The sequence below is a fragment of the Bos indicus genome, chromosome 10 (genome assembly GCF_029378745.1).
Source record: "Bos indicus isolate NIAB-ARS_2022 breed Sahiwal x Tharparkar chromosome 10, NIAB-ARS_B.indTharparkar_mat_pri_1.0, whole genome shotgun sequence".
Classification (NCBI taxonomy): Eukaryota; Metazoa; Chordata; class Mammalia; order Artiodactyla; family Bovidae; genus Bos; species Bos indicus.
The window spans coordinates 83,825,542-83,851,491 of NC_091769.1; the positions used below are offsets into that span (position 1 = coordinate 83,825,542).

General features: G+C 48.2%; 1 protein-coding gene across 7 annotated transcripts in view; it reads left to right on the plus strand.

The window, feature by feature from the left end:
* RGS6 (regulator of G protein signaling 6) overlaps positions 1-25,950 on the plus strand; it is a 611,079-nt gene that overhangs the window by 555,628 nt on the left and 29,501 nt on the right. For all 7 annotated transcript variants that reach the window (XM_070797807.1, XM_070797809.1, XM_070797808.1 and 4 more), the window contains exons 15-16: positions 7,116-7,302; positions 24,370-24,459. In XM_070797807.1, coding sequence (XP_070653908.1) covers positions 7,116-7,302; positions 24,370-24,459 — 277 coding nt within the window. The remainder of the gene's footprint in view (positions 1-7,115; positions 7,303-24,369; positions 24,460-25,950) is intronic.

Consider the following 25,950-nt stretch of genomic DNA (forward strand, 5'->3'; position numbering starts at 1 on the left):
GTTTTCAAAACATCCTACCAGACTAGGCACATCATAAGCTGGGCTTTGAAGAGTGTACAAGATACTGATGTAGACAAGAAAGAGGGAGGGGGGCTGCTCTCAGCTGGAAGACCCTGAGAGCGGAGCTGTGGTGGGGGGACCCTCGCACACCACGCAGTCCTGGGAGGATGGGTAGATGCTGATTAACTGGACTAGCGAGGCCATTCCAGGTGGCTGTGTACCTATTGTAAACCAGATAAGGTTGAATATCTGATTTCAGGTTATAACACAGAAGAGCTCTTTTCTTGTGCTGAGGCATTATTCTACACTTTGCTTCAATTCCTAATTGAGTATTTGTAATAGAAGGCTTGACTCTGGACCACTTTATCAGGACGGTGCTCAGACCAGCCTCCTAGGCCGTGCCTGCAAGTGTCCTGGGTGGGAAACCACCCCCTCTGTGGCCAGCATGCTGTGCCCAGGCAGACTCTGCATGACTAGTTCAGCCTCAAATCCCACCCTCAGCCTGGTCCCCATGAGCTAGCCCTGGGGGTTCTCCCCGTGTTCCCTGCTCATCCCTGTCCACGGGGCCCCAAGATGGAGTGGTGTGTGGTTTGTGCTTTAGTCACAAAGTCATGTCCAACTCTGGGCAACCCCATGGACTGTAGCCAGACTCCTCTGGCGTGTGTTGCCATTTCCTTCTCCAGGGGATCTTCCCCACTCAGGGATCGAACCTGGGTCTCCTGTATCACAGGCGGATGCTTTACCAACTGAGCTACTCCAAAAGCCCGTGGAGCTGTATAGAGGCTCCCTTTACCTGGCTATTTCTCAGCCACCTGCACCATTGTGGAGATGTGGAAGGAGGACCACAGCATCCTGGTCCTTGTGAGGGGCCCTGGGTGAGAACATGAACTGGTTCAGCCCTGCCTTGCCCAGTCTGAGTGTAGCCAGGGCCATGAAATCTGCATGCATTTCAGGCCGGGAGCACACAGAGGAGGGTGTCCCTGGCAGGTGTCAGGGCCTCCTCCTGCCTTACCGCCTGTACTCTGCCAGCGCCTCGCTCCAGGAGGGCTGCAGTCAGTCCTGGGTGAGAGAGTGCATGTGAGCGGGTGTGAGTGTGCAGTAACTAATCTCCTCCCCCAGCGTGAATGCATAAATCCAGACTTAAAGAGGGTCCCTTCTGATCCATGACAGGAGAGCGGATAAAGGAAATAGAACAACCTGAGATAAAAAGTATAGCCCAAGAGCTTCTAAAATCCTCTCTGCAAGCCCAAATTCTACTTGTATGATAGCATAATTGGATATATAGGGGAAGCTTTGGTTTTAAATCACACAACTTTAGGACTCTTGGGTCACCTAGAACCAGGTCCTTTCCTCCGCCTCCATTTGCAGTCATTCCTGTGGCCACAGATACCAGCCTGGCGTCCACTGTGACCCAGGTCCTGAGGGTGCAGAGTTGAATGCATCTCACCCCTCACCCAGGGCATCCTCGGGGGGCCCTGTGGTTGCACCTCCCCTGTGGTCCCTGTGAAGGGTGGATGCCAGGGCCATGCCATGTGGCACAGCTCGAGGGCACTGCCCATCTGTGGTGCTGGCCATGCCGGGATGGTCCTTCCTCCCCCGGACTGGTCAAGCCCAGGCAGCTGGCCTTGGAGCAGGGGAGGGAAAGAGAGAGACTGACCGGGACTCAACTGGATCCACTGCAAAGGCTTCTCCACGTCTGTCTCCCCAAGCTCCTTTGCATCTCTCCAGTGAAAGGGGTACTTAGAGCGTGATGTTTTTGCATGATGCCTAGAAAAATCTTGCCAGCTCACCAGCCAAGTGGTTCAGTCTCTGCCAGCGCTTCAGAATACAGAAAAGAGGAGCCCCAAAGAGGCATAGGTGTTGCTTTCACCACAGCAAAAGGTCACCCTGGATCCTTTAAGGAAAGAGGTCTATGGTCAAACAAGTTGACATCTTCTTTCATCATTTTTTGGGGGGTGAGCCTGTGAGATGAGGGAGGGGCAACACCTCCAAGCACTGGAGGCCACGTGGCCAGGGCATCTGCAGCAGACAGCAGGGCTCATGGTTGTGGGCTGCTTGTAGGCTGAGCCCAGGGCTCCATTTGGATAGGGTGGGCACCCCCACGGGAGACAGCTGTTTGCTCAGAGCCTCTAGAACACATGCAAGGTGGGACCTCCTGGTTCTGAAGCAGAGGGTCCCAGGGAGTGGTCTGGCTTGGTCCCTCTCTTTTCTCTGTGTGCTTTCCTAGAAGGGTGACAGGAACCCCTTGCCCCTTGCCACCTTTGCCCTCTCTCTTGCACAGCAAATCTTTTTTTTGTTTGTTTGTTTTTGGTTGTGCCGAGAGGCATGCAGGATCTTAGCTCCTGGGCCAGGGATCGAACCCACACCCCCTGCCATGGAAGCACAGAGTCTCAGCCACCAGACCACCAGGGAAGTTCTACGACCTGCACAAGTCTTCATCCTCCCTGACTTGACCACCACTGCCTCTCGGCAGGGCATGAGTTAAAAATCAAAACCCGCAGCCAAGAGCATCCCCTGTATATTTTTTATGAGCTGTAACGTCTCCTGAGAGAACATGGTTGTTCTTCTAACCTGCAGATTGATTATCCTGGTTCCACACAGTGTCAGCTGAAGGGAGAAGCAATTAAAGAGAGCGCAGGAGTGTTAGCAGTTTGTCCCGGAGCGCTCCAGCCTCCCAGTTGCCCCAAGTCCTAGGAAGACTCCGGGAGGTGGGCCAGGCCCGGTGGGCTTCCCCAAGAACCGAACACATGGTTCATGGGGACAGAGGTACTCACACGGCACTCAGACAACCTGTGGCATTTGGGCCACTACCTCGTGAATGTCACTCAGTTCGGGTGGTGCTGCTGGTGGTGAGATCCCAGCCCAAGCAGAGACCAAGTCGAGTGACAGCGGTTGTTCCTGAGTCTCTGTTGGCCAGCAGAGGGCACAGAGGCCCTTCCTTCTGCGTGGAGCTGGCTTTTCCCGGGAACAAACGAAAAGCTGGGTTTTTCTAACACATGACAATCCTAGTTGATGAGAAGATAGGTAAGCAAAGAACCAGGGCCTGGCCAGACCTCCTGGAAGGACGGAGCGCCGCCCACTGCTTCATGGTTCCCCTTGTTGCAGCCAGCCTTGAGGAGGAGACCCCATTCCATGTTAGCACCCTGGCCCCGCGGGAGACAGAAGGCCAGCTGGAGCAGCCCTGGATGGCCCTCAAGTCCCATCCCCAGCTGCTCGGTATGGGGTCGGGGGGGGGCGTTCTGAGCCCAGGCTGCCTCCCCGAGAAGGCCAGTTGCCCCCCCACCAGCATTCCTAAGCCAATGACAGGGATCGGATGTCGGCCCTGGGCTGCCTCCCCCGTCTCTGCTGACTCCGGCAAGGCAGGACAGGTGATCTCCCTGGTACCCGCGCATCCGCCTGGCCTGCCAGTCGTGACAGCCCTTCTGCTGCCAGAAGCCACGGAGGCTAATGCAGGGTGGCTGATCCGGGGCCGCTGACAGTCTCTCCTCCCCGCTGGCGTCCTGGAGAAGCAGTGGTACCTGCGGGCTTGTGATAAGAGCAGGACCGGCGCAGGCCTCAGTGGGCCTCCCATCTGTCTGTAAGAGATGGGCGAGGGGCGCTTCTAGGGCTCTTTCGAGGGGAGGGTGGCCAGGCAGTCGGGGCTCAGAGCCCCCAGCTCAGGTCCATGGGCTCACAGATGGCCAATACAAACCAAGCCTGTGAAAGTGAAAGTCGCTCAGTCATGTCCAACTCTTTGCGACTCCATGGACTATACAGTCCATGGAATTCTCCAGGCCAGAATACTGGAGTGGGTGGGTAGCCTTTCCCTTCCCCAGGGGATCTTCCCAACCCAGGGATCGAGCCCAGGACTCCCACATTTTGGGCAGATTCTTTACCAGCTGAGCCACAAGGGAAACCAAGCCTGTACTGAATTTCAAACTGGCACAAAAGTTCTTCAAAGCCAGTGATGGGAAACACGTATGGGATGTCAGGATAGGGTTGTGACAGCATTTTTACTGTCACCTGAGAGAGATAAGGCAGCTCATCTCCAAGGCAGATGGAAGGCCGAGAGGGTCCCCATGCGTGCAGGGAGAGAAGACTGCTGTCTGGGGGGTGTCATCCCTCTTCCTCTCCATCCTCCCCGTCCCCGTCCTCCCCTCAGCTCCTCCTTCTGTTTCTCCTCCTCCAACATGCCTGTTGTTTCTTTTTATACTTTTTTTTTTAATTTTTGGTTTTATATGATAAAGGGAACCTTTTGATTTTTGTGTATAAAAGTTGATTAAATTTGATTCAGAAATTTCCCTTCCCACCCTCCCCAGACTTCTCTATACCCAGCTGAGTGATGTGCATTAACGTGGCTCCCAACTCATTCTGCCGAAAGGACCGCTGAGGCCTCAGGAACCATGGGGAGCCTGCGGCTTTCAGAAGCTGCAGGATCCTCGAGGCCTCCCCAGAGCTCCATCTCAGAGCAGACCGAGACAAAGGACAGAAGGTGATGCCCACATGACCCTGACTGAGGCATCAGGAAATCACCTGGGTGTCCTCATTTGTATGAGAAATTGCAGAGTCCGGTAGGCTTGGGATGGACCCTGGCCCAAAGGAATTGCTTCCAGCCCAGGACTCAGCCAGAGGTGACTCCCTAGGGCTGCCAGGGACTCACCAAGCTGCACGTCAGTCCTCCTTCCAGGCCTTCCAAAAACCAACACTAGCTCCTCTCTTTAGAGCCGATTTCTTAAATTTTACCTGCCCATCAAAAATGGTCCTCTGGGAGAAGAAAGCCTTTGTAGGTTCTGTCTTCACCAGCTGACCATTTTCACTTGAAAGCACTCGGCCACCTCCTTCATTTCATGGCAGACCTTGGTGGGAGTCGGGGGGCAGAGAGTCCAAGGGAACCTTAGGGAATGGCCAAGGGGGTAGAGGAGACCCCCCTCCCAGCTGAGCTTCAAAGACCCTTCTGAACAACTGAACAGTTAACAGCCCCCTTTGAACTCTGCCCAACTCCCTCCCCGCTCCACCACCACCACCAGTCTGGACTCTGGTTAAAGACTGGCTACTGTTTCCCTCACCCTGGGTGGCCAGAGGACATGATTATGAAAGACCTGACGTGAGCAGAAACATAGAGGGCTGCTGTTAAAGGGCAAGTGAAGCCAACGTCAGTGGCAGGAGCCCCAGGCCTTACCATCCAGGCCCCTCCTGACCTGTGGTCACCATGAGGCTGCCCCTACAGCACAGCACCCACCCACGGGGCCTGAGAGTATTGCAGAGTTACACCGGGATGGGACGTGCTCAGACCAATCCACATACCCCTCCCCCTGCTCTGTACCCACTGCGCCAGGAGGAAAGAAAGGCCCAGAAAGATACAGCGATGCCAAGAGGGCAGCACAGCTGGGAGCAGGACTTCCTCATCTTCCAGTTGAGTGAAGCCGTCAAGGCTCCTCCCTGCCTCTTGATCTTGGCGAGGAAACCATGAGGGTTTTCGTTAGCGAGATCATCAGAATCCCAAATGGTACATCAAGGAGGGAGTTGGAGCTCACAGAGCTCTTGTCTCGCACAAACACAGACCCACACGCAGAGACCACTCCCCCGGCCCCGCCCCCCAGTCTTCTTTCCTGGTGGAAATGAAGCTACGTTACCCGAGTTGGCCACTGGGTGGCACCATTAGGCCATGCACATGGCTCCACACACTTCTCTGAACAGCAACAGAAAAACATGCTTAACCTTTAAAAAAAAAAAAAAAGAGTGCCTCTTACTTTGGGTGAAATTCGATGACAGAATGAATGCACCTTCCTCCATGTCATGGTTCAGCTTCTCTTGTTCCTGCCCTTTCGTTGACTTGAGTATGTGTGATTCCCGTGGCTGCAGGAACCACAGAGCCAGGGACCTGTCCTCTCGTCTCATTGATGGGGAAACTGGCCTGTTTTGTTCACAGGACAGAAAATATGCCACCCAGACCTGAATCCTGCTGAAATCCCTCTCCAGGGTTGCCTTGGGAACCATCGTCACGACCCAGGGAGCTGTTGTCCAAGCCTTGGCCCTGGCTGCTGCTGTTCTCAGCAGAAAAGAGCTCACAGTGCATGCCCAGCCCCTCCAGCACCATGCAGATGCTGAGGGATTCAAGAGAGGCAAATGTAGTCGTGAACAGGAGGCTTCTCTCTCCAGCAGTCCCTGGAGAATCTTTTGTAGAGGGATCCCCGATATATGTCCCTTCAGCTTTGTTCCAGATGAGCCCACCTGAAATCCAATAGACATTTTCTGAGCACCTGTGCTGCGCTGTGCTTAGTCACTCAGTTGTGTCCAACTCTTTGCAACCCCGTGGACAGAGAAGCCTGGTGGGCTACAGTCCAAGCCCAGTCCTTGCCTGGATTCTCCAGGCAAGAATACTGGAGCGGGTTGCCATGCCCTCCTCCAGGGAACGTGCCAAACACCATGCCCACATTGATGCTGCAAATAGGCTCAGTTTCTCCATCAACAGCATGTATGGCTGGGTCCTTCCAGCTCAAATATTCTTAATGGCTCCAAGATACTGTTGCTTCTGGGATCTTTCTTTCATTTGAATACCTCCAACTGATCCCCACCAGATATGGAAAAGGGACTCACATTGTCTGGGTCGTGGCTTCTATGTCAAACAGTGGTTCCCTCCCAAGGGTGAATTTACCTCCAAGAAGACATTCAGTAATGGCCAGAAACTTTCTGGTTGTCACAAGGGCAGAGAGGATGCCCCTGGAATCTGATGGGTCAAACCCAAGGTTGCTGCTACATATCTTTCTATGTACAGGGCGACTCTTACAACAGAGAATTATCCAGCCCAAAACGGCAACAGTACCAAGGCTGAAAAACCTTGAGGTAGAGAGAGTTTTAAAAAATTAAAAAAAAAAAAAAAAACCTTGAGGTAGAGAGAGAAAAATCTCTTTTTGGTAACCGGAAGCAAGGCGATCTTCTAACATACATTTAGTGCAATGATGGAGCACCTTTGTATTCTCAGCAGTCCCTGCAGCCTTCATGACCTGGGACATGGCTACTGGGACAGCTAGGGGACAAAGAGTGAGTGCCATGGGATGTCAGTTCCAGGACCACTTCCAACAGAGCAGCTACTGATGGAGCCCCTGGAACGAACTGTCCTTGCACTTCTGTTTCAGGTTCTGGTTGGCAGTCCAGGATCTCAAGAAACAGCCCCTGCAGGATGTGGCCAGGAGGGTGGAAGAAATCTGGCAAGAGTTTCTGGCTCCCGGGGCCCCAAGCGCAATCAACCTGGATTCTCACAGCTATGAGATAACCAGTCAGAACGTCAAGGATGGAGGGAGATACACATTCGAAGATGCCCAGGTTTGCTCATCTCATCAAACATTTCTGTCCCAAGATGTTCACGTGTCAGCTCCACTACCCCACTCCTTGAACACACATCTGAGGTGTCGTATGTAGTTATAATCTCAGCCTTTATTTATGAGGCCATCAATGGGGACAATTCCAGGTGGATGCACAGTGCAATTCCAGGAGGACTGCTTTCCTAAATGAGTTATGTTATTACGTAGAAATAGAAATTTACCATTATGTGTATGTTTTTTCCAGGAAAATCTCAGAAGTGTTTTACAAAACCCAAAGTCCTATAGTAAGTCATAGTAAAATCTGGAAAGTAGAGCACAGCATCAGCAAAGTGGGGAGAGTGGGCTGGAGGGCCAGAGGTCAAGACCATGCTCATAACCACCGCCCTGCACTGTGACCGCCAATCCCACAGTGATGTTTGGGGAACACGTCTGAATTCCATGCCGTGTGCCGTGTGATGAGATACCATCAGAAACAGACCAAAGCCCCTGCCCTCGAGGAAGTTAAAGGCTAGTGGGAGAGAAAGGCAGGGAAACAGGCAATGTCACCAATAAGTGAATGAGCTCTGGGGTGTAAGAAACCCATGAGTTGGCGGGCAGGGGGGTGACAGGGAAGGACACACGACTCTGCACGGCCCCGTTAGCACACAGATGCTGGTGAAGCTGGTGGAAGAAACAGAAGCCACCCTAAACGGCAAGCTTAACTTGAGGGCTGGGAGACGCCATCTCTAGAGATAAACATCAGATCCATTTCTCACTTCCTGGCCCCTAAGTTTTGTTTCCTCCCACCATCCCACACCCGGTGATAGGGCTTAAGGTTTTGCTCTGTCTCCTCAACCCTCTTTATCTCTTGCACCTGTGGGGTCCCCAGGTGAGAACTGCCCTCCCACAGCCATTATCATCTAATTTAGGAAACTCAGTCTCTGGTGCAGATAACGGCATGAGAAGAGAAATGGTGTCCTCGTCATCCCAATTTGCCTTGTTATTTGCTCAGAACTTCAGAATGGAAACACTTGGCAGCCTCAACACCACAACTGTCTTTCATGTGACCCCCTGGTCATGAGTTTCACCGAATGCCTGGGCCAGGTAGATTTGGTTTTGTAGAGTTCAGTCAGTGACTTAGCCTTATGAAATCCCGAGTCCCTCACACCCTTTGCAGCTTCAAAGTGAAATATTCAAGTCACGAGAAATCCTTTTTTTTTTTTTTTCTGATAGATTTTAGTATGTGTGTGTGTGTGTGTGTGTGTGTGTGTGTGTGTGTGTGTACCAAGCACATAGTGACATTATCCTGGTGAGGAGAATGATGGAGAAGCTTCATAAGTGATGGAGAAGCCCCGTGGGTGATGGAGAAGCCCCGTGGGTGATGGGGAAGTCCCCAGATGAACACTCTGAAGCACAGTCCTCAACTCTCCATCATTCATGAAACATGTTTCATGTTTTTTGAGATGAGATGTTTCAAAGGTGTATTTGTCAGAGCCATCATACTCCCTGCCCAGTATTATCACTCTGAGCAAGATGTCAGAAAGGATTTATTTTAATGTTTTATTATTGAAACTTGTGGGCGTTTTTCATGGAAAAGTAGAAACTTTGTGAACCCTCATCCAGCCTCAACAATCATCAATATAAGACCGATCTCATTTTATCTGTGTCCCTGCCTACTTTTTCACCATTAGTTTTAAAACAAATCCAAGACTTAACCATTCCATCTGTAAATACTTAGGTATATATCTCTAACAGAAACTGACCCTTTGGTCTTAACATTCCTGCAATACCTTAAGAAATTAGCAATTATCTCTTAATATCATCAAATGTCGTGCAACTGTTCAAGTTCATAGTATTTCCTAAATGCCATTTTTAAATTCTTATTCAAAATCAGAATCCAAATAAGGCCCACACATGTAGCTTGCCTTGTCTTTTAAGTACATTGTAATCTACAGGCTCCTTTTATGTTCTCCTCACCCTTGAAGTTTATTGAAGGAAGAAGTTGGGTCTTTTGTGCTGGAGAGATCCCGCAGTCCGGATTTTTCTGTTTGCAACCTTGTGTTGCTATTTAATGTGTCCTACCATCTGCATTTCCTATAAATTGCTAGTTTGACTTGGATATTTAATCAGATTTTAGCTTGATTTTTGTGGGCAAAACTACTTCCTAGACTGTGCTGTGCTCTCTTGTCAGAAGGCGTATGACGTCTAGCCATCTCCCTTTGCGGTTTTCACAGCCACTGATGCTCATAGTTTAGATCCGTCAGTTAATTAGGGGTTACAAAATGATGTTCTAACCCTGTTATTCTTTCTTCATTTATTAAGTGAAATACAAATAGTCAAATATATTTACTGTTTGATTATTTAGTAATGCAATTCACATAAGATGGATGGAATATATGTTTGAATCATTTCCTCTATTTGCCAATTTTAAAAATAATGAATAGTTTACTGTCATCTTCCAATGATGACCAATTAGGGTGTTTTTGTGTGTTTGTTAGTATCCTTGTAAACCCATGGGTTTAAGCATATTTGCTATGTTTTAACGCATTTTGTTTATTATTGTTATTGCTGCTTGCATTGTGCCATCTCTGGCCAGTTGGCTCCTTCTGACATGACCCTGGTAGTCTTTGATGTGATCCAAATATCAGGAAAGCTAAGATGATCCAGCCCTTCCCCAGATATGGAATCAGCTAGTTCTTCAAGAATCTAAGAATCCCTTGTTTTTGTTAGTGGGAAATATTTTTAGAGACGATAATCTGGGCATTTGGGGGCACTCATTGTTCCTGGGTTGGTTATCAGTTTTAGACTTTTCCAGTGGCCAAAACTAGGAAATAGGTGGTGGTTGTTTCTGATGAAAATACATCATGAATCATACTGATACTCTGCATTCAAATTCAAAACTACAGGGGATTTTATTTAACCTCTTCTTTCTTAGGTCTGTGTCCCCTTTTTCTAGAAACCTGATTCTCAAAGGCACTATCGATGACAGCGTTAGTTCTTCATGTCATTTGCTTTATCCTACATCACCACAGAGCAGCCTCAAACTCACAATGCCAACGAGCAGCAGCAGTATAATCATATCAGTAGTACTCAGTCATTGCCTGGTTGGTGGCACTCGTGGTAAAGAACCTGCCTGCCAATGCAGGGGACAGAAGAGATGTAGGTTCGATCCCTGGGCTGAGAAGATCCCTTGGAAGAGGGCATGGCAACCCACTCCAGTATTCTGCCTGGAGAATCCCCACGGACAGAGGAGCCCCATGGGCTACAGACCATAGGGTCGCAGAGAGTCGCACGTGACTTAACACACACATTTCAAGTGTGGAAGCACCACAGTTTAGTCAACTGACTATTGAAATTTAGTCAATATGCCTATCAAATATTTCTTGACATTTATATTGTTACTAAGTCAAGAAGTATTTGATGGGAAAGCTTGGGAAGTCAGCACATCATGCCTTGACGTGCTTCTGGATATACAGCCTCCATTAGCACAGTTCTCTGCCATTTTTCAGGTAAATACTCACAAATATTGGGTTGGCCAAAAAGTTCCTTTGGTTTTCATTAACATTGTACAGAAAATCTCCAATGAACTTTTTGGCCAACCCAATGTATTGTGTCTCCTTACTGAAGTAGACTAGACATGTAGATACCCAAAGAAAGCATTTGTAACCTCCTCATCATCTGTAAGGACTGGGATTCTGTGACTTCTAGTAAAGCACTCTTCCTAAACCGGTTTCTCTTTTCAGCACATTCCGTTTTGTTTCTCAAGTGTGCTTTCATCGTAAGTACACCAAGTGCTTCTCCCTAGCACTGTGACCTTGGGCAAGTTCCTTAAACTCCCTGAGTTTTCTTCCCTCATCTGTACAGAGATACAATGGTACCTATGCTGTGGAAAGGGAATTAGGTGAAATAAAACGTATCAACGACTAGCAGTGTCTGGCCCACAGTAAAACATTGCAAGTTTGTCTTATTAATGTCATTAATATTATTTTCTTATACTTTTGTGTTTAACAAATTTGCTTTAAAAAAATTCACATAACTGTATGTAACCTTAGTACCCAGAGATAAACCCTGTTCTAGTACTTTTTCCTCTCTCTCAATTCATGTGTATAGAGTGGCTGTGCAAATAGGTTGATTCTGTAACCTGTCTTTTACACTAAGAGTTGGTTTAAAAGGCTGAATTTCTTCTGTGAATGGCCAGACGGTTTAAATTTTGAGCTTTGTAGGTCATAGAGTCTATATTACTGGTACTCAGTTCTGCCATACCAAAACAGCTACACTGTCATAGTGTAACAATGGAAAATACATCAATAAGTGGGCACGGCTGTGTTGAAAACCTTTATTTTTGGACTCTGAAAGCTCATGAAACATTATTCTCCTTTTGAGTTTTCTCAGTCACTTAAAAATATAAAAACCATTCTTAGGACATAAAGAAGTAGACAGCGGGGGCAGAGTTTGAGATCACTGTGCTGAATAATCTACCGTGAAAATCATTGAAACATTTCAAGAAATCCAGAAAGATAGAAGATAACGGGTTGGGAGCCATTAATCTTTCATTTATATGGGAGAGAGGGTTAGAGGAGACCTTGGTATAGTAACAGTAACCCACCAACCTCCATGAGTGTTTCTGCATTGGGGCTGAGTATTCTAGAGCCCGCGACCGAGGGGAAGTCAGTCGGTAAGTACCATGATCCCCACCCTGCCTGGCCAGCCCTGCTGCCTGCACTGGCTGCACAGGTGTGACTTCAAGGTTTCCAGGTAAGGGGGAGAGGGCTAAAATCCAGCCAGAACTTGCTCTCAGATCTCCCAACTTGCCAGTCAGGTCTACTGCTCAGATAGCACTGCCCCTGGGTTATCAGAGCTGAGGGTCTGGTTGTCATGCAGAGACCTGGAGAAACTCTGGTCCCCAGAGAAAATCCCCAAGCCAGGGAGCAGGCTCTGATCCTAGCCACATGCTCTGTCTAGGCCTGTAGGATTGTTCCTGTAAGTCCTTTACGCTTGCTTGTGGTCACTCAGTTTGCCCATCTGAGAAGTGGGAATGATGACACCTAAGCCCTTTGGAACACTCCCCACTGGGATCAGAAGCCACCCAACAGTAGTCAAAGAACCAATAAACATGTGACTATCTGGGGTCAGTAGCTGGAGCGAAGACTGAGACACAGTTGTGGATTCATTTGAAATGGGCCCCCGGGGAGGGGGTGTAAGCTCTCTCTGAGGGTTTTGTTTTTTCATGTGACCACAGGCATTGTTACAGCAAAGTTAATTGCCTGTGTTTGCTTCCTGTGGAAATATCCCACGAGACGCCCTGTCAGCATGGGCCCAGCATTTGCATTTGTGTTTTGCCTATCCATTTGGCTTCTTTGAAAATTTGGGCCAAGATCAAATCTTCCATAAAGGTCTGTGGGGCTGTGACCATAGCCCTCAGCTGTTTGCTGTGTTGTTCCAATTTCACAGATTTAGCTTCGTGAGGGGAGAAAAAGAAGAAAAATGAGCCATGGCTTTTTTTTATGGACTCAGTTCTTTATGCTAGGGATTGAGTTCTGTTCTTAATGCTGGGGCATCAGGAGAGCTACATTGCCACCATTTGCCTTGTCATCTCAGGCAAGGATCTTGACGATTTGTTCCTTAGTTTTCTCATCTGTAAAATGGGGATGATGTCTTCTCTAAGCCCTCTAAGGGTTTTTGAGAAATCAAATGAGCCAATAGCCCTGAAAACTCTTTGAATAAGTGCTATATCCTTATATGTGTGAACTCACAAAAATTAATGGCTTTAGTATTTCCTGAGGTCTCATAATTCCAAGCTAGATCTAAACTCCCAAGATGTCTGCTCTTGGAAGGAGTTCCTTATGGGGAAAAGCAAAAATAAAAGGTATGTAGGAGCCAGATCTGGGGCACCTTGGGTGTCTTCCTAAGGAATTTGAATTTTCTCACCCTGAAGACAGTAGGAAAGCATTGAAGGCTTAGAGCTGAAAGAGGAAGGATCAAACGGTGGTAGGCAGAGCAATAGGAGCCAAGAGAGACCTGAATCTCGGGGCGTGTTGTCTGAAGCACTGCTGGTGGGTTTCGAGGAGAGAATGAAACCACAGGAAGTATCATGAGCCTAAGGCTTCCTCCTAGGGCATTCACCTCTTCCCAGAGCCTTTGCAGGCGGCAGGAGGCAGGCGGGAGTCAGCTGGCTGGTACACAGGCTGCCTGGCTTCAGTTTTAAGTCTCAGAGTATCTGAGAATGTTGAAGCCTGGCTTGGAGAATTTTGAGCATTACTTTACTAGCGTGTGAGATGAGTGCAATTGTACAGTAGTTTGAACATTTTTGACGTTTGCCTTTCTTTGGGATTGGAATGAAAACTGACCTTTTCCAGTCCTGTGGCCACTGCTGAGTTTTCCAAATTTTCTGGCATATTGAGGGCAGCACTTTCACAGCATCATCTTTTAAGATTTGAAATAGCTCAACTGGAATTCCATAACCTCCACTAGCTTTGTTCATAGTGAGCTTCCTAAGGCCTACTTGACTTTGCATTCCAGGATGTCTGGCTCTAGGTGAGTGATCACACTATCATGATTAGCTGGGTTGTGAAGATCTTTTTTGTATAGTTCTTCTGTGTATTCTTGCCACCTCTTCTTAATATCATCTGCTTCTGTTGGGTCCATACCATTTCTGCCCTTTACTGTGCCCATCTTTGCATGAAATGTTCCCTTAGTATCTCTAATTTTCTTGACAAGATCTCTAGTCTTTCGCATTCTATTGCTTTCTTCTATTTCTTTGCATTGATCACTGAGGAAGGCTTTCTCATCTCTCCTTGCTATTCTTTGGAACTCTGCATTCAGATGGGTATATCTTTCCTTTGCTCCTTTGCCTTTTGCTTCTCTCCTTTTCTCAGCTATTTGTAAGGCCTCCTCAGACAACCATTTTGCCTTTTTGCATTTCTTTTTCTTGGGGATGGTCTTGATCCCTTTCTCCTGTACAATGTCACGAACTTCTGTCCATAGTTCTTCAGGCACTCTGTCTATCAGATCTTCGTGAACTTCCAGATATTCAAGCTGGATTTAGAAGAGGCAGAGAAAAACCAGAGAGTAAATTGCCAACATTTGTTGGATCATCGAAAAAGCAAGAGAGTTCCAGAAAAACATCTACTTCTGCTTTATTGACTACACCAAAGCCTTTGGCCATGTGGATCACCACAAACTGAAAAATTCTTCAAGAGATGGAAATACCAGACCACCTGACCTGCCTCTTGAGAAATCTGTATGCAGATCAGGAAGCAACAGTTAGAACAGGACATGGAACAACAGACTGGTTCCAAATCAGGAAAGGAGTACGTCAAGGCTGTATATTATCACCCTGCTTATTTAACTTATATGCAGAGTACATCATTAGAAATGCTGGGCTGGATGAAGCACAAGCTGAAATCAAGATTGCCGGGAGAAAGATCAATAACCTCAGATATGCAGATGATACCACCCTTATTGTAGAAAGCGAAGAAGAACTAAAGAGCCTCTTGATGAAAGTGAAAGAGGAGAGTGAAAAAGTTGGCTTAAAGCTCAACATTCAGAAAACTAGGATCATGGCATCTGGTCCCATTACTTCATGGCATATAGATGGGGAAACAGTGGGAACAGTGACAGACTTTATTTTTGGGGGCTCCGAGATCACTGCCGATGGTGACTGCAGCCATGAAATTAAGACACTTGCTCCTTGGAAGAAAAGTTATGACCAACCTAGACAGCATATTAAAAAGAAGAAACATTACTTTGCCAACAAAGGTCCATCTAGTCTAAGCAATGGTTTTTCCAGTAGTCATGTGTGGATGTGAGAGTTGGAGTATAAAGAAAGCTGAGGGCCAAAGAATTGATGCTTTTGAACTGTGGTGTTGGAGAAGACTCTTGAGAGTCCCTTGGACTGCAAGGAGATCCAACCAGTCCATCCTAAAGGAAATCAGTCCTGAATATTCACTGGAAGGACTGATGTTGAAGCTGAAACTCCAATACTTGGGCCACCTGATGCGAAGAACTGACTCATTTGAAAAAACCCTGATGCTGGGAAAGATTGAAGGCAGGAGAAGAAGGAGACGACAGAGGATGAGATGGTTGTATGGCATCACCGACTCAACGGACATGAGTTTGAGTAACCTCCAGGAGGCTTGGCGTGCTGTAGTCCAAGGGGTCGCAAAGAGTCAGACACAGTTGAGCTACTGAACTGAACTGATCTGAGGATGTCCCAAGAACTGTGTCACTGGATCCATTGAGTCACTTGTCCATCTCCCCACCCATCCATTTCATGAACATTCATTCTCCCATTTGAGTTGAGAGACCTTGACCTGTGGGCTGTGAAGTTCTACACCAAGGGAAATGGCAAAGGACGTAAGAGGCCTGGATGACTTTTCACCACTGGGCACAGCTTGTCCAAGAGCACATCATTCTTTACAAACCAAATGAAACAAGCCTAAGAAAATGCTGCATTGAGATTGAATTGGATTGGAAATCTGTCTGGCAGATGGATTGGCAGTTGAATCTGGTGGACCAGTCCAGCCTGTTGACTTTAGTCCCTGCAGGTTCCCATGTAGGTTTCCTAGGTGTTCAAGCCCCTCTGCTTCCATGACCTGCAGTAGCTACTGAGATGCCCCATCTAGACCTGCAGTGTCTAGGCTTCCAGCACCTCTGGATTTGAAGTTCTTCACTGGGAGCAGTCAATTGGTTTTCCTTACCTTCTATAAATCCCTATGACACTAAAATAATGCTCTGCAAACAGTTGTGGTTTAGAAAAATTTTTTTCTTGACAATTTGGTCCAGAATGATAACAAATTCAGCTGTACCTATTATTAAAAAAAAAAAAAGGCAATTTGTTCCTTGGCTTTCCATTCGGAAGAGTCTTGCCACACGACCTTGGAAAGTACATAGAGGAGGTGATTGACAAATATCAGTTGAATTCAATTTCTCCAATATGCCAATTCAGCAAAACTTGGAATATCTACTAAGGGTCAGATGTTCTGGACTCTGGGAATATACAGATAAGTAGGCTTTTCTCTTAAGCAGACCCCAGTCTAAGTTACCAAAACTCTACTTGGCCATTATCCATGCATGGAAAGATCAAAGACCAACCTCAAGGTCAAAATGAGGTCAGGGTGATATAAGAGCTGAGAAATACACCATCAAGTTACACCCACCGTGAGCAGACAAAAAGCCTCGAGTCTAGAGTCTCTATTCTTACCTAAATGTAGATGTTTAGAAGCAACTTGATTAAGGAATGAAAGTCTTCTAACGTTTGCTTTGTTGAAACGTCAGAGCCCAGGGAGCCCACGTTTACATTTGCCCCAGATGAGTCAGAAGCAGACGTCTTCCTAGCTTGGTGAAGGCTGTTAATCTTTGCCCCAGTGGTGGAGGTGGTGGCATTGTGTGTCAGTATCACAAGACTGCCCCAAGTTTCCTGATATTAATCCTCATTTGGAGGACACTTCCTGGTAGACTTCCCATGCCAGACATATTTTAATAAAATATGCTATGGAACTGCTTACTCCAGGAATTACTCATTTTATTTTGTGGGTGGTTTTATTTTAGGGAGATGAACAGCAGAGGGAGGCATGCATTTTGAAAAGAACAAATCAGTTGTTTGTGAGAGGATTCTGTTTATTACCACACAGAAGAGTAGTTCCTGAAGAGAAGGCGTCAGAGAACCAAATTCCAAAATTTCTTTGTTGATGCTTCAGAGCAGAGATCTCCTGCACCAAACTGCATGCCCTTGAAGAGGAGAAGGAAACATTTGTCTAAGTTAATACCCATGGTATTCGGGTAGGTGAAAGAAAATATGCAAAGCTGCCTTTGAAGCTACTCTTATCTAAGAACAGGGATTGAACAGCATCACAATACTGTGCCCTTTGGCCAGTTAAATTGAACATGTTTATAAGGATGCTTTAAAGGCAAAAGATAATTCACTCTTACACTCTCTTAGGGCTTGAATGTTGCATTCCGTGTAAACAGTGACTCACACATCCTGCTTAGAAGGATAAAGAAATCCAAATGGGGGCTTCTCATTTAAGATCCACGGGACCCTAGAATATTTTTTTTAAAGAATTTATATATATTGATATGTATGTATACATGTATGGGGCTTCCCAGGGGCACTAGTGGTAAGGAATCAGCCTACCAAGGCAGGAGACATAATGAGCCGCAGGTTCCATCCCTGGGTTGGGAAAATCCCCTGGAGGAAGGCACGGCAATTCACTCCAGTATTCTTGCCTAGAGAATCCTATGGACAGAGGAGCCTAGCAGGCTACAGTCCATAGAGTTGCAAGGCGTCAAATGGGACTGAAGCAACTTGGCACACACATGTATATATGTATAACTGAAGCACTTTGCTATGCATCAAAAATTAACACAACACTGAAAAACAACTCCATTTCAGTTTAAAAAGAGAAGGGAAAAACATGGGGGAAAAAAGATTCACAGAATCCTGGGATGATTGTCCAAAGCTGCATCCTGAGGACAAGAGGCTACTGTCTCTCAATGAAGTGGTTGTTCACATGGCCGTGGAGTCTTTGCTATGTTTATTAAGCAGATAATGACTTAGGATCCCCTTCAATTCTCTACCCTAGTGCAGGCCCACCTTCTGTCCTCCTGCAGGACCCATGATGAGAAAAGTGTTCATTTTCCCTAGACTTCAGCAAGCCAGGCATAAGGTCTGAAGGCCTTTGGCTTAAGATATCCTCTTGAAAGATGAGACTCAGGGATCTCTTGGGTGACTTTCTGTGACACAGACTTGCTGCCTATGACTTCTCAGGAGTCTGATCAGCACTCAGAGCTTTGCCAGGTTGGCCCTTCCTGCTGGTGCAGAAGGCAAGCTGGACACGATCTGTGAGGTGAGAAACCAGAACCTGTGTCATCCTGGGTGACTCAGCCGTTGTTGTCACTGACGAGTGGGGCTGGTGAACAGTTCCCAAGAGAATGGTGAGCAGTGGCTGCATCCACCCCTGGGGTGACTCAGATGAAAGCTTGAGAGGAGGCTCCCAATGTTTCTGCTGACCATACGTTGAGGACTTTGTCTCAGCCACACAACCTGGCTCCCTCGAAACCCCAACGGAAGGACCATGAGCAGCAGCAGGTGCCAAGGCAAGAGTGTGAGCTTTGGGGGGATCACAGAACACTGGGCTCAAATCCTGACTCTGCTCAGACAAGGCACTCAAATTTGTAGGGCTTTAGTGTCCTCATCTGTAAAAGGAAGCTGTTTAAACCTAAACACCAATTCTGAGCAAATAACAACAGCAATGAAAGTAAGACAACTTTCCTCCTTCCCCAGGAATCTTTTGGTTTTTGGTCTCCTCCCCAGCATCCTCTCTGGCAAGGGCAGTCCCATCATGTAAGCCAGTTATCATCATTACTTCGCTTGTGTACAGTTTTTGTAATGGGTTCCCCTCTATTTCCTTGGTTAACTGTGTGCTTGGTGGGGCTGGAAAAAGGTGAGTGGGGACCTGAATCCAAGCCTTTGACCACCAGCCTGGTCCCCCTTCCAGCATCTCACGCAGCAACATCACATCTTGCAGCACAATCTTATCTTCCTTCAGGGGACTACAAGGGACTCAACGGTGCCCAAAGCCTGGATGTTGTTCCAGGAAGGGTGGATGTGGAAGACAGAGACAAAGAAAGAAAAATAGGACACTTGAAAATCCCAAGAAGGGCTCTTGGCAGCTGTGCAGTGCTCCAGCTGAGTGGCCTCCCATTCCAGGAGGATGCTCTAAAGCTGGGGAATGAGATTGTAACTGTCTTAGGAAGCCACAGCCAAGAGGAGGACGTAAGGGTGTTCTTAAGTCATCCGGCCGCTCCGGCACGCTCGGGGCCCAAGGCCTGGCATCTGTCTGATTACCTTCCCCAGCACTTGTGAGGGCCACTGGGTTTTGTCCAAAAACAAAGGAGCTTTCCAGCTGAGGACTCTCCCTGCAAAACACTGATTTGTAGCAGGTGTGGTTCTGAGACACTGAGACACTGCTCACTCCCTCCACCTCCTGCATGTGTCTTGGACTCCACCGATTCTGGTCATCTTGAGTTTTGGGGGGTTTTCTATTTTCTTTCTCTCCGTTGCTTTCTTTTCTGAAAGAATCTTTCTTTTTGAGTACCCTTGATTTACAAGATTATATTAGTTTCAGGTGTACAACATAGCGAGTCAGTATTTTTATAGATTATACTCCCTTTAAAGGTTTTATAAAATGCTGCCCATAGTTCCAGCTGGTTTTGCTTCTGCCTTAGCAGCTCAGGCATGCAAAGCTCCTGTCCCAGGGCCGAGCCCAAGAAGGGAAATGAGGGTGGAGGGTCTCATCAGGGTGACACCCCTGATCTACCACTGTCACCCACCACAAGGGTGTGACCCCCTCCCCACACGAGAATCGTGGCTGAGATGCTCGGTGTGACTTAGGGCCTTAGAACGTCCGTTTCTCTACCAGTGAGACTGAGCCTCTCCCCGTCTGGAGCAGGTGCCTCCCCACATGGCAGGAAGGCGGATGTGGACCCTGGTAGTTCTGCGTGTTCATAGTTAACTCAATCATCTCTTTTTTTAGACAGAGGGAACAGGGAGGAGTCTAAGGAGGGAAGAAGGAAGAAAGGAAGGAGAAATAAAGGGGCAGAGAGGAGGGGGAGCGGGGAGGGAGGAAGGGAGGAAAATAAGACAAGAAAAAGCAAAGAAGAGAAATGCAAACTTCTTTCTCTCTGGCCCCTTGGGAATTCTCTGGGTGGGGGCTCACTGGTTTTGCCAGCAGCTCCCCTGCTCTTAGCAGATCCTGGATATACATTTTCCTTAAGACTGGTTGTCTGCAAAGCAGGGGAAACAAACCAGAACCCCTCATAAATCAGTCGGGGTCACTGCCAAGAGCTTTGTACACTTGCTGTCCCTGGCAGTGATAAACTCATTGCATCTGGGAACCGGCCAAAGACCCTGAGTCCTATCTTAGTTCTCATTCCCAGAAAAAAAACCTCAGTGCTGCGTTCCCCCACCCCCTGTTTACTGTCTTTGTGTTTCTTAGAAAAAGCTGGCGAGGAGGAAGGAACGGAATTCCATAAGTGGGTACAGCAAAGGCTCTGCTTCTCCGCTTCTTTGCTTGGGGGAGGAGAGGAGGGCAGAGGAGAGTCCTGGATCCACAGACTGTGGGGAAGGAGGCCCCAGCCAGAGGAGCCCGAAGCCACAGTAGGGGGCCTGAGGGATCTGCGTCTTTGATTCCATTTTGCTCAGACCATGACTTCCACCTGCTGTGGTTGTGGTTGTTCCCTCACAGGGAAATTTGAGATGGTCATCGTGATGGCCAAGAGCTAGCAATAGGGTTGGCAGAGTGCGACCACCTCGTGCAGCCCACCTCCAAGAGGCCATGTTCTCTTTACTGTCTCCCCACATCATCCCTGCCTTGGCTCTGGCCTTGGCAACAAATTGTCAAGATGCCACGTGACATTAGGACAAGAGCAGAGCCCAAACTGTCCCTCTGACCCATGTTGACCCCCGCCACCGAAGAGGGGACCACTGTCTGCTGCGCCTTCCTCCTCAGCCCTGGATCATCCTTCTTTCTCTGGTTGACCAAACCAGGAACTGCGAGACACTTCTTGTCTCCTTAGTTCTTCCTGCCATGACGAGGCTCTTTCTGGTTGTTGGACCAGCATTCCCCACCTCTGGCAGGGAATTCATCTTCAATTTTACCCATTCATAGCACCTTGAACCTGAACTTCTTCCTTGTAGCCCTTAGCTCAGTTAGTCATGCACACCCTTGTGCAATGAAATCCAAGATTTATGACAGCAAGGACCTCTTTTGTCTTGATCATGCTGTGAGCTCAGTGTCTGACACAGTGCCAGGCACCTAAGAAATGCTCAACAAATATTTTGGGGAACAAATACTGAGTCATCTGCTTTATTCTGTTCTTTCTCAGTTGACAAATTCTTTCTTTCAATGGCTTTTCTTGCCTATGATGAGTTGGAGGAATTAGCTGGATTGGGGGTGAAATTTGTTCTCAAGGCCAGAAGGGTTGGGCTAGGAGAGGTTTCCTTACTCCTCTTGGGGCAGAAGGGGGAATTTTGTGAGATATTCCTGGGCATTTCAATTCTTGTGACAAATCAGAGCAACAAGCAGGGGGCTGTGGCCTTGGAGAGGGGTTTGGAGAAGGTCCAGGCCTGAGGGACAGGCCTCTCCAGATGACTCAGGAGCCACCTGGCTCTGCTGGCCAGACAGAAGCCATGCCTGAGACAAGAAGGAGACAGTGAGCCATTTTTGCTCTGGGTTAGCATCTGTACCTTGTTGTTCAGCTGCTCAGTCGTGTCCTACTCTGGGAGCCCACGGACTGCAGCATACCAGGCTTCCCTGTCCTTCACCATCTCCCGGAGTTTGCTCCAACTGATGTCTATTGAGTAAATGATGCCATCCAACCATCTCATCCTCTGTCACCCCCTTCTCCTCCTGCCGTCAATCTTTCCTAGCATCAGGGTCTCTTGTAATGAATTGGGTCTTCCATATCAGGTGGCCAAAGTATTGGAGCTTCAGCATCAGTCCTTCCAATGAATATTCAGGGTTGATTCCCTTTAGGATTGACTGGTTTGATTCCATTGCAGTCCAAGGGACTCTCCAGAGTCTTCTCCATTCATACCTTAGATGTAAATGTTAGGCCACTTTGAAGAGACAAGAAATGCAAAGACCCTGATGTCTCTCGGTCTGGGCTCTGAGACAATTAGGGCTGAATTAAGATGCCCACATAGGGACCTCCTCTGAGTTGAATGTGATCCTCCCTCTCCTTCCATACAGAGAGCAGAAACTGATCTAAACCAAAACAAGTATGGAGCCTGTAAACTTGCTCAGTATTTGCAGGCTCAGACCAGTATTTCGGTGAACCAAAAAGCCGCATAAATTCTGCTAACATTTAACCCCACACTGGACGCTATGCACATAAAAGAGATTAAAAACACATTGTTCCCACAAGGAACTTAAACTAGCGTGGGCTGGATTTTTGTCTGAAATTTGCAGGAAAACACTCACCAACACGTGTTCTCATGAAGCTTATTAACTCAGAACGTATCTGGATCATCAAAGCAGAGTCAGATCGAAGCCAGTGCTTCGTTTCCCTTGGCTCCTTGCAGTGGTCCCATTCCCATGAGGAGTGCTGCACCCTGCTTTTGTAAACATGGGATCATCTGTGCAAGAATGAAGCTGGTGCCCAAACGGGTCCACGTGTGCCCCCACTTAAGATGGCCAGAGAGGGACCCACACGGCACCAAGTTGATGGTTGCTTTCTGCCTTCACTTTCTTTCTGTTTTTTTTTTTTTTTTGGCTGTGCTGGGTCTTATTTGCTGCACATGGGCTTTCTCTAATTGTGAGCGGGGAGTACTCTCTACTGAGACAGGCTGGCTTCTCTCACTGCAGAGCACAGTATTCTCTGTTGTGTGGGCTTCAATAGTTGTGGTGCACAGTCTTACTTGCCCTGCAGCATATGGAATCTTCCCGCAACAGGGATCAAACCAGTGTCCCCTGTATTGGCAGGTGGATTCTTAACCACTGGACCATCAGGGAAGTCCATGCCTTCACTTTCTTTTGAGATGGGTAGGGAGAGGGTTTTAGCAAGCCCTGGATGTAACCCAGCTTCCTCTGGGATGTACCAGCATCTCAAAAATGGCCAGGTACCTCTACAGGGTGCCCCCAACTGAGGAAAGGTCTCTACCTCACCCATCCCCTGGGAAGAATACCCGAGGAAGAGGTCATTAATGACAAGTCCAGCCTTTCCACTGAGCATCCTCTTCACTGGCCAGCTCTTCATTCCTCCAAGCCCTGGGGCCCTTATCCAGCTTCACGGGATGGACAGGAGTGTACATCAGAGAAGATGCTTCCCCGCCTAACAATCACACCCTCTCTAGGGAAAGCCCACCCTCCTTTTAACAGGTCCTCTCTTGGGACAACCAGGCTTTCCCATGCAGCTGTGCTACCTTACATTTCAACTGATAAATAACCCTTTTTCAATCGATAAGCTCCCTCTTGTAATGAACCTGGCTTTCCCTGTCCTTAATGAGGACAGATGTATTAGAAAGGGATCACGAGGCTACAGGAATTAGCTAAAAGTCAAGGGTAAAATCCATTGCCATGGCCAGAATGTAATGGCTCTCGGAGCCCAGGAGGGCACCATGCCGCAGCCTCTGGCATATTTGCCCACAAGACCCCATGATCTGGCTCTAAGAGCACTCTTCCGGGATGGGATGGTGGCCCTGATGTGCATTAACTGACCCAATTGCATCATTGCCTGTGGACTACTTTTTTTAGTTAATCTTTTTGAGATACTTTTAGACTCACAAGCACTTATAAGAAATACTATAGAGACATACCATTTACCCAGGTTCTCCTAACAGTAACATCTGCAAAAACCATAGTACAGTATCATGGCCATGATGTTGACATTGCTACATCCCCTGAGTTTATCAGATTTCCCAATTTTTCTTGTACTCACATGTACGTGTGTGTGTGTATGTGTGTGAGGTTCTATACAACTCTATCACATGTGTAAGACGTGTCAAGATACAGAACTGGCCTTTCACCAAAGAACCCTTCCTGTTGTCTGTTATAACCGCACCTCCCTCCCCTCCTGCCCCTCTCCCATCCCTGAAATCTGGTAACCACTCATCTGTTGTCTGTTTCTACAATTTGTCATTTTGAGAATGTCACATCAATGGAATCATATAGTGTGTAAACCTTCTGGGGCTTTTTTTTTTTTTTAATTCGTGATAATTCCTTTGGGATTCATCCAAGTGGTTGGATCATCGGTAGTTTCTTCCTTCTTATCGCTGTGCCTGTGGTTTTAATCATTAAGCAACAGTGCATCTCAATGTGGCACCAAGGCCCAATTACAAAGCTTCCGGGACATGATCTTCAAGGATCTTTTAACGCTGAGAAAGAAAATAGGTTTTAGGTGATGTTTTCTGAGTCAGGGAGGCGGGGAGGAGAAACAACGAAGCAAGCATGTTACCTGTTTTTCCAAGTTCACACCAGCATACTTTGGGTTGTTTGTTTCTTTCCTAACAGTGGCCAGTTGGGTTGCAGTTCCCTTTAGTGTTGGGTGACAGTTCTTTCTTGTGTCTTCCCGTCTCCCACCTCCCCAGGAACACATCTACAAGCTGATGAAGAGTGACAGCTACGCCCGCTTCCTCCGGTCCAACGCTTACCAGGACTTGCTGCTGGCCAAGAAGAAGGTATCCCTGGAAGGGCAGCCTTGCCTTTCTTAGCTCTATTGACCTTTGCCTGCTGCTTGCTGCTGGTGTGACGTGAGAATACCATCCCTTGGGTTTTCTTTCTTTTCCCTTTTCTTCTTTCCCTTCTGTCCCTGCTTCCACTCCAATAGAAGACAATTAGGATTGTTACCACCCGGCCCATCCCGCTGAGGTCCAGGGTGTGGCCTCCTCTCTCCCGGTACCCAGCATCTCCATCTGCCTGTCTGCCCATGGTGGAGGGAGTGACCACCTAAGCGGCCCCTGCGGCTCAGCCCAGGAGCAGAGGGCTGGCTGTGACATCAGCGAACCCCTGAGCAAACCACTGCCGGGTCCAGCCCCCTCCCACAGAATTTCCTGCCCTGATCAGCGCGCAAAGATGAGTGTGAGGCAAGGATTGCAGCAGCCCCCTCTGCATAGAAAGGCTTAGAGTTCTTCCGGGGTGATGGGGCACCAGAAATCCTGCCTGGGGTTGTTGCCCTTTGCTCTCTCCCATCTGCCACCTGTCCCAGAGCATTTGCCTTTTCTTTCAACCAAGAAGAAATGGCATCCTAGCTCCTCCACTCTGAATGAAGTCTTGGTTCCCTGCAGCCCTCGGGGTCTAGATTTGGGGGTGCAGGGACACCCCCCCCAGCATGCAGGCAGTGAGGGGTGACTGGAACAGGAATGAATGTGGCTGGATTTCTGGGAGGAGGGAAGGCAGAGCTGGAAGGACAGGGGGTGAGGGAAGGGGGTTGGCTCATGGTTCGTGTGCCAGTGAACACTCTGCACTTTGCGGGTCTGATCTGAGCTCCATGGGGGTTCAGTGTGGCTCTCCTCGCGCCAAACTCCAGGACTCGCGTGCCTCGCTGCTTAAGACCACGTGCATCCCTTTCTTCTCCCTCTCAGCCTCCCGGTGGCAGTCCCCTAGCCTGTGATTGTCCAGCCACACACTGTCCAGTGGCCTCTCTCAGTCATGCAGCCCCTCTTTCTGTGTGCTGTGACCTCATGGGCTGGGAGCCTGTCTGTGTACATGGCTGGTAACCATGTCACTCCCTAGACCAGGAGAGCCCTTGGGTAGCCCTGAGGCCATCCCTGAGAGTCTTAGAAAGAGAAGTAGATTTGGGGGACACCCAGAGTGTCTGAGACCCAGCTTTCTGGGCTTGCATCCTTTCCATCATATGTCACTCCTCTGATGGACAACGTGAAGCCCAGCCTCCAGCCACTCCCTGGCAGGAGGGTGGAGGTGGAGGGGCCCTGATAGAGCGGGCTGACATCCCCCCAAATAATGGTTCTGATACCCAGTTTTTCAAGAAAGGTAAAGACTTTTAGTATCGGCAGCCCAGATCTCAGGGGAGAAGGTCAAAGTGAGTGTTCCTTATTTCCTGCAGCTCGAGACCCTGAACCAATCCCAGTGTGGGAAAATTGTGGGCTCCCGCAGTTGGGGTCACCTGGGCCTGTCCACATGCATGTCCACACACACAGAAGAAGCCAGAG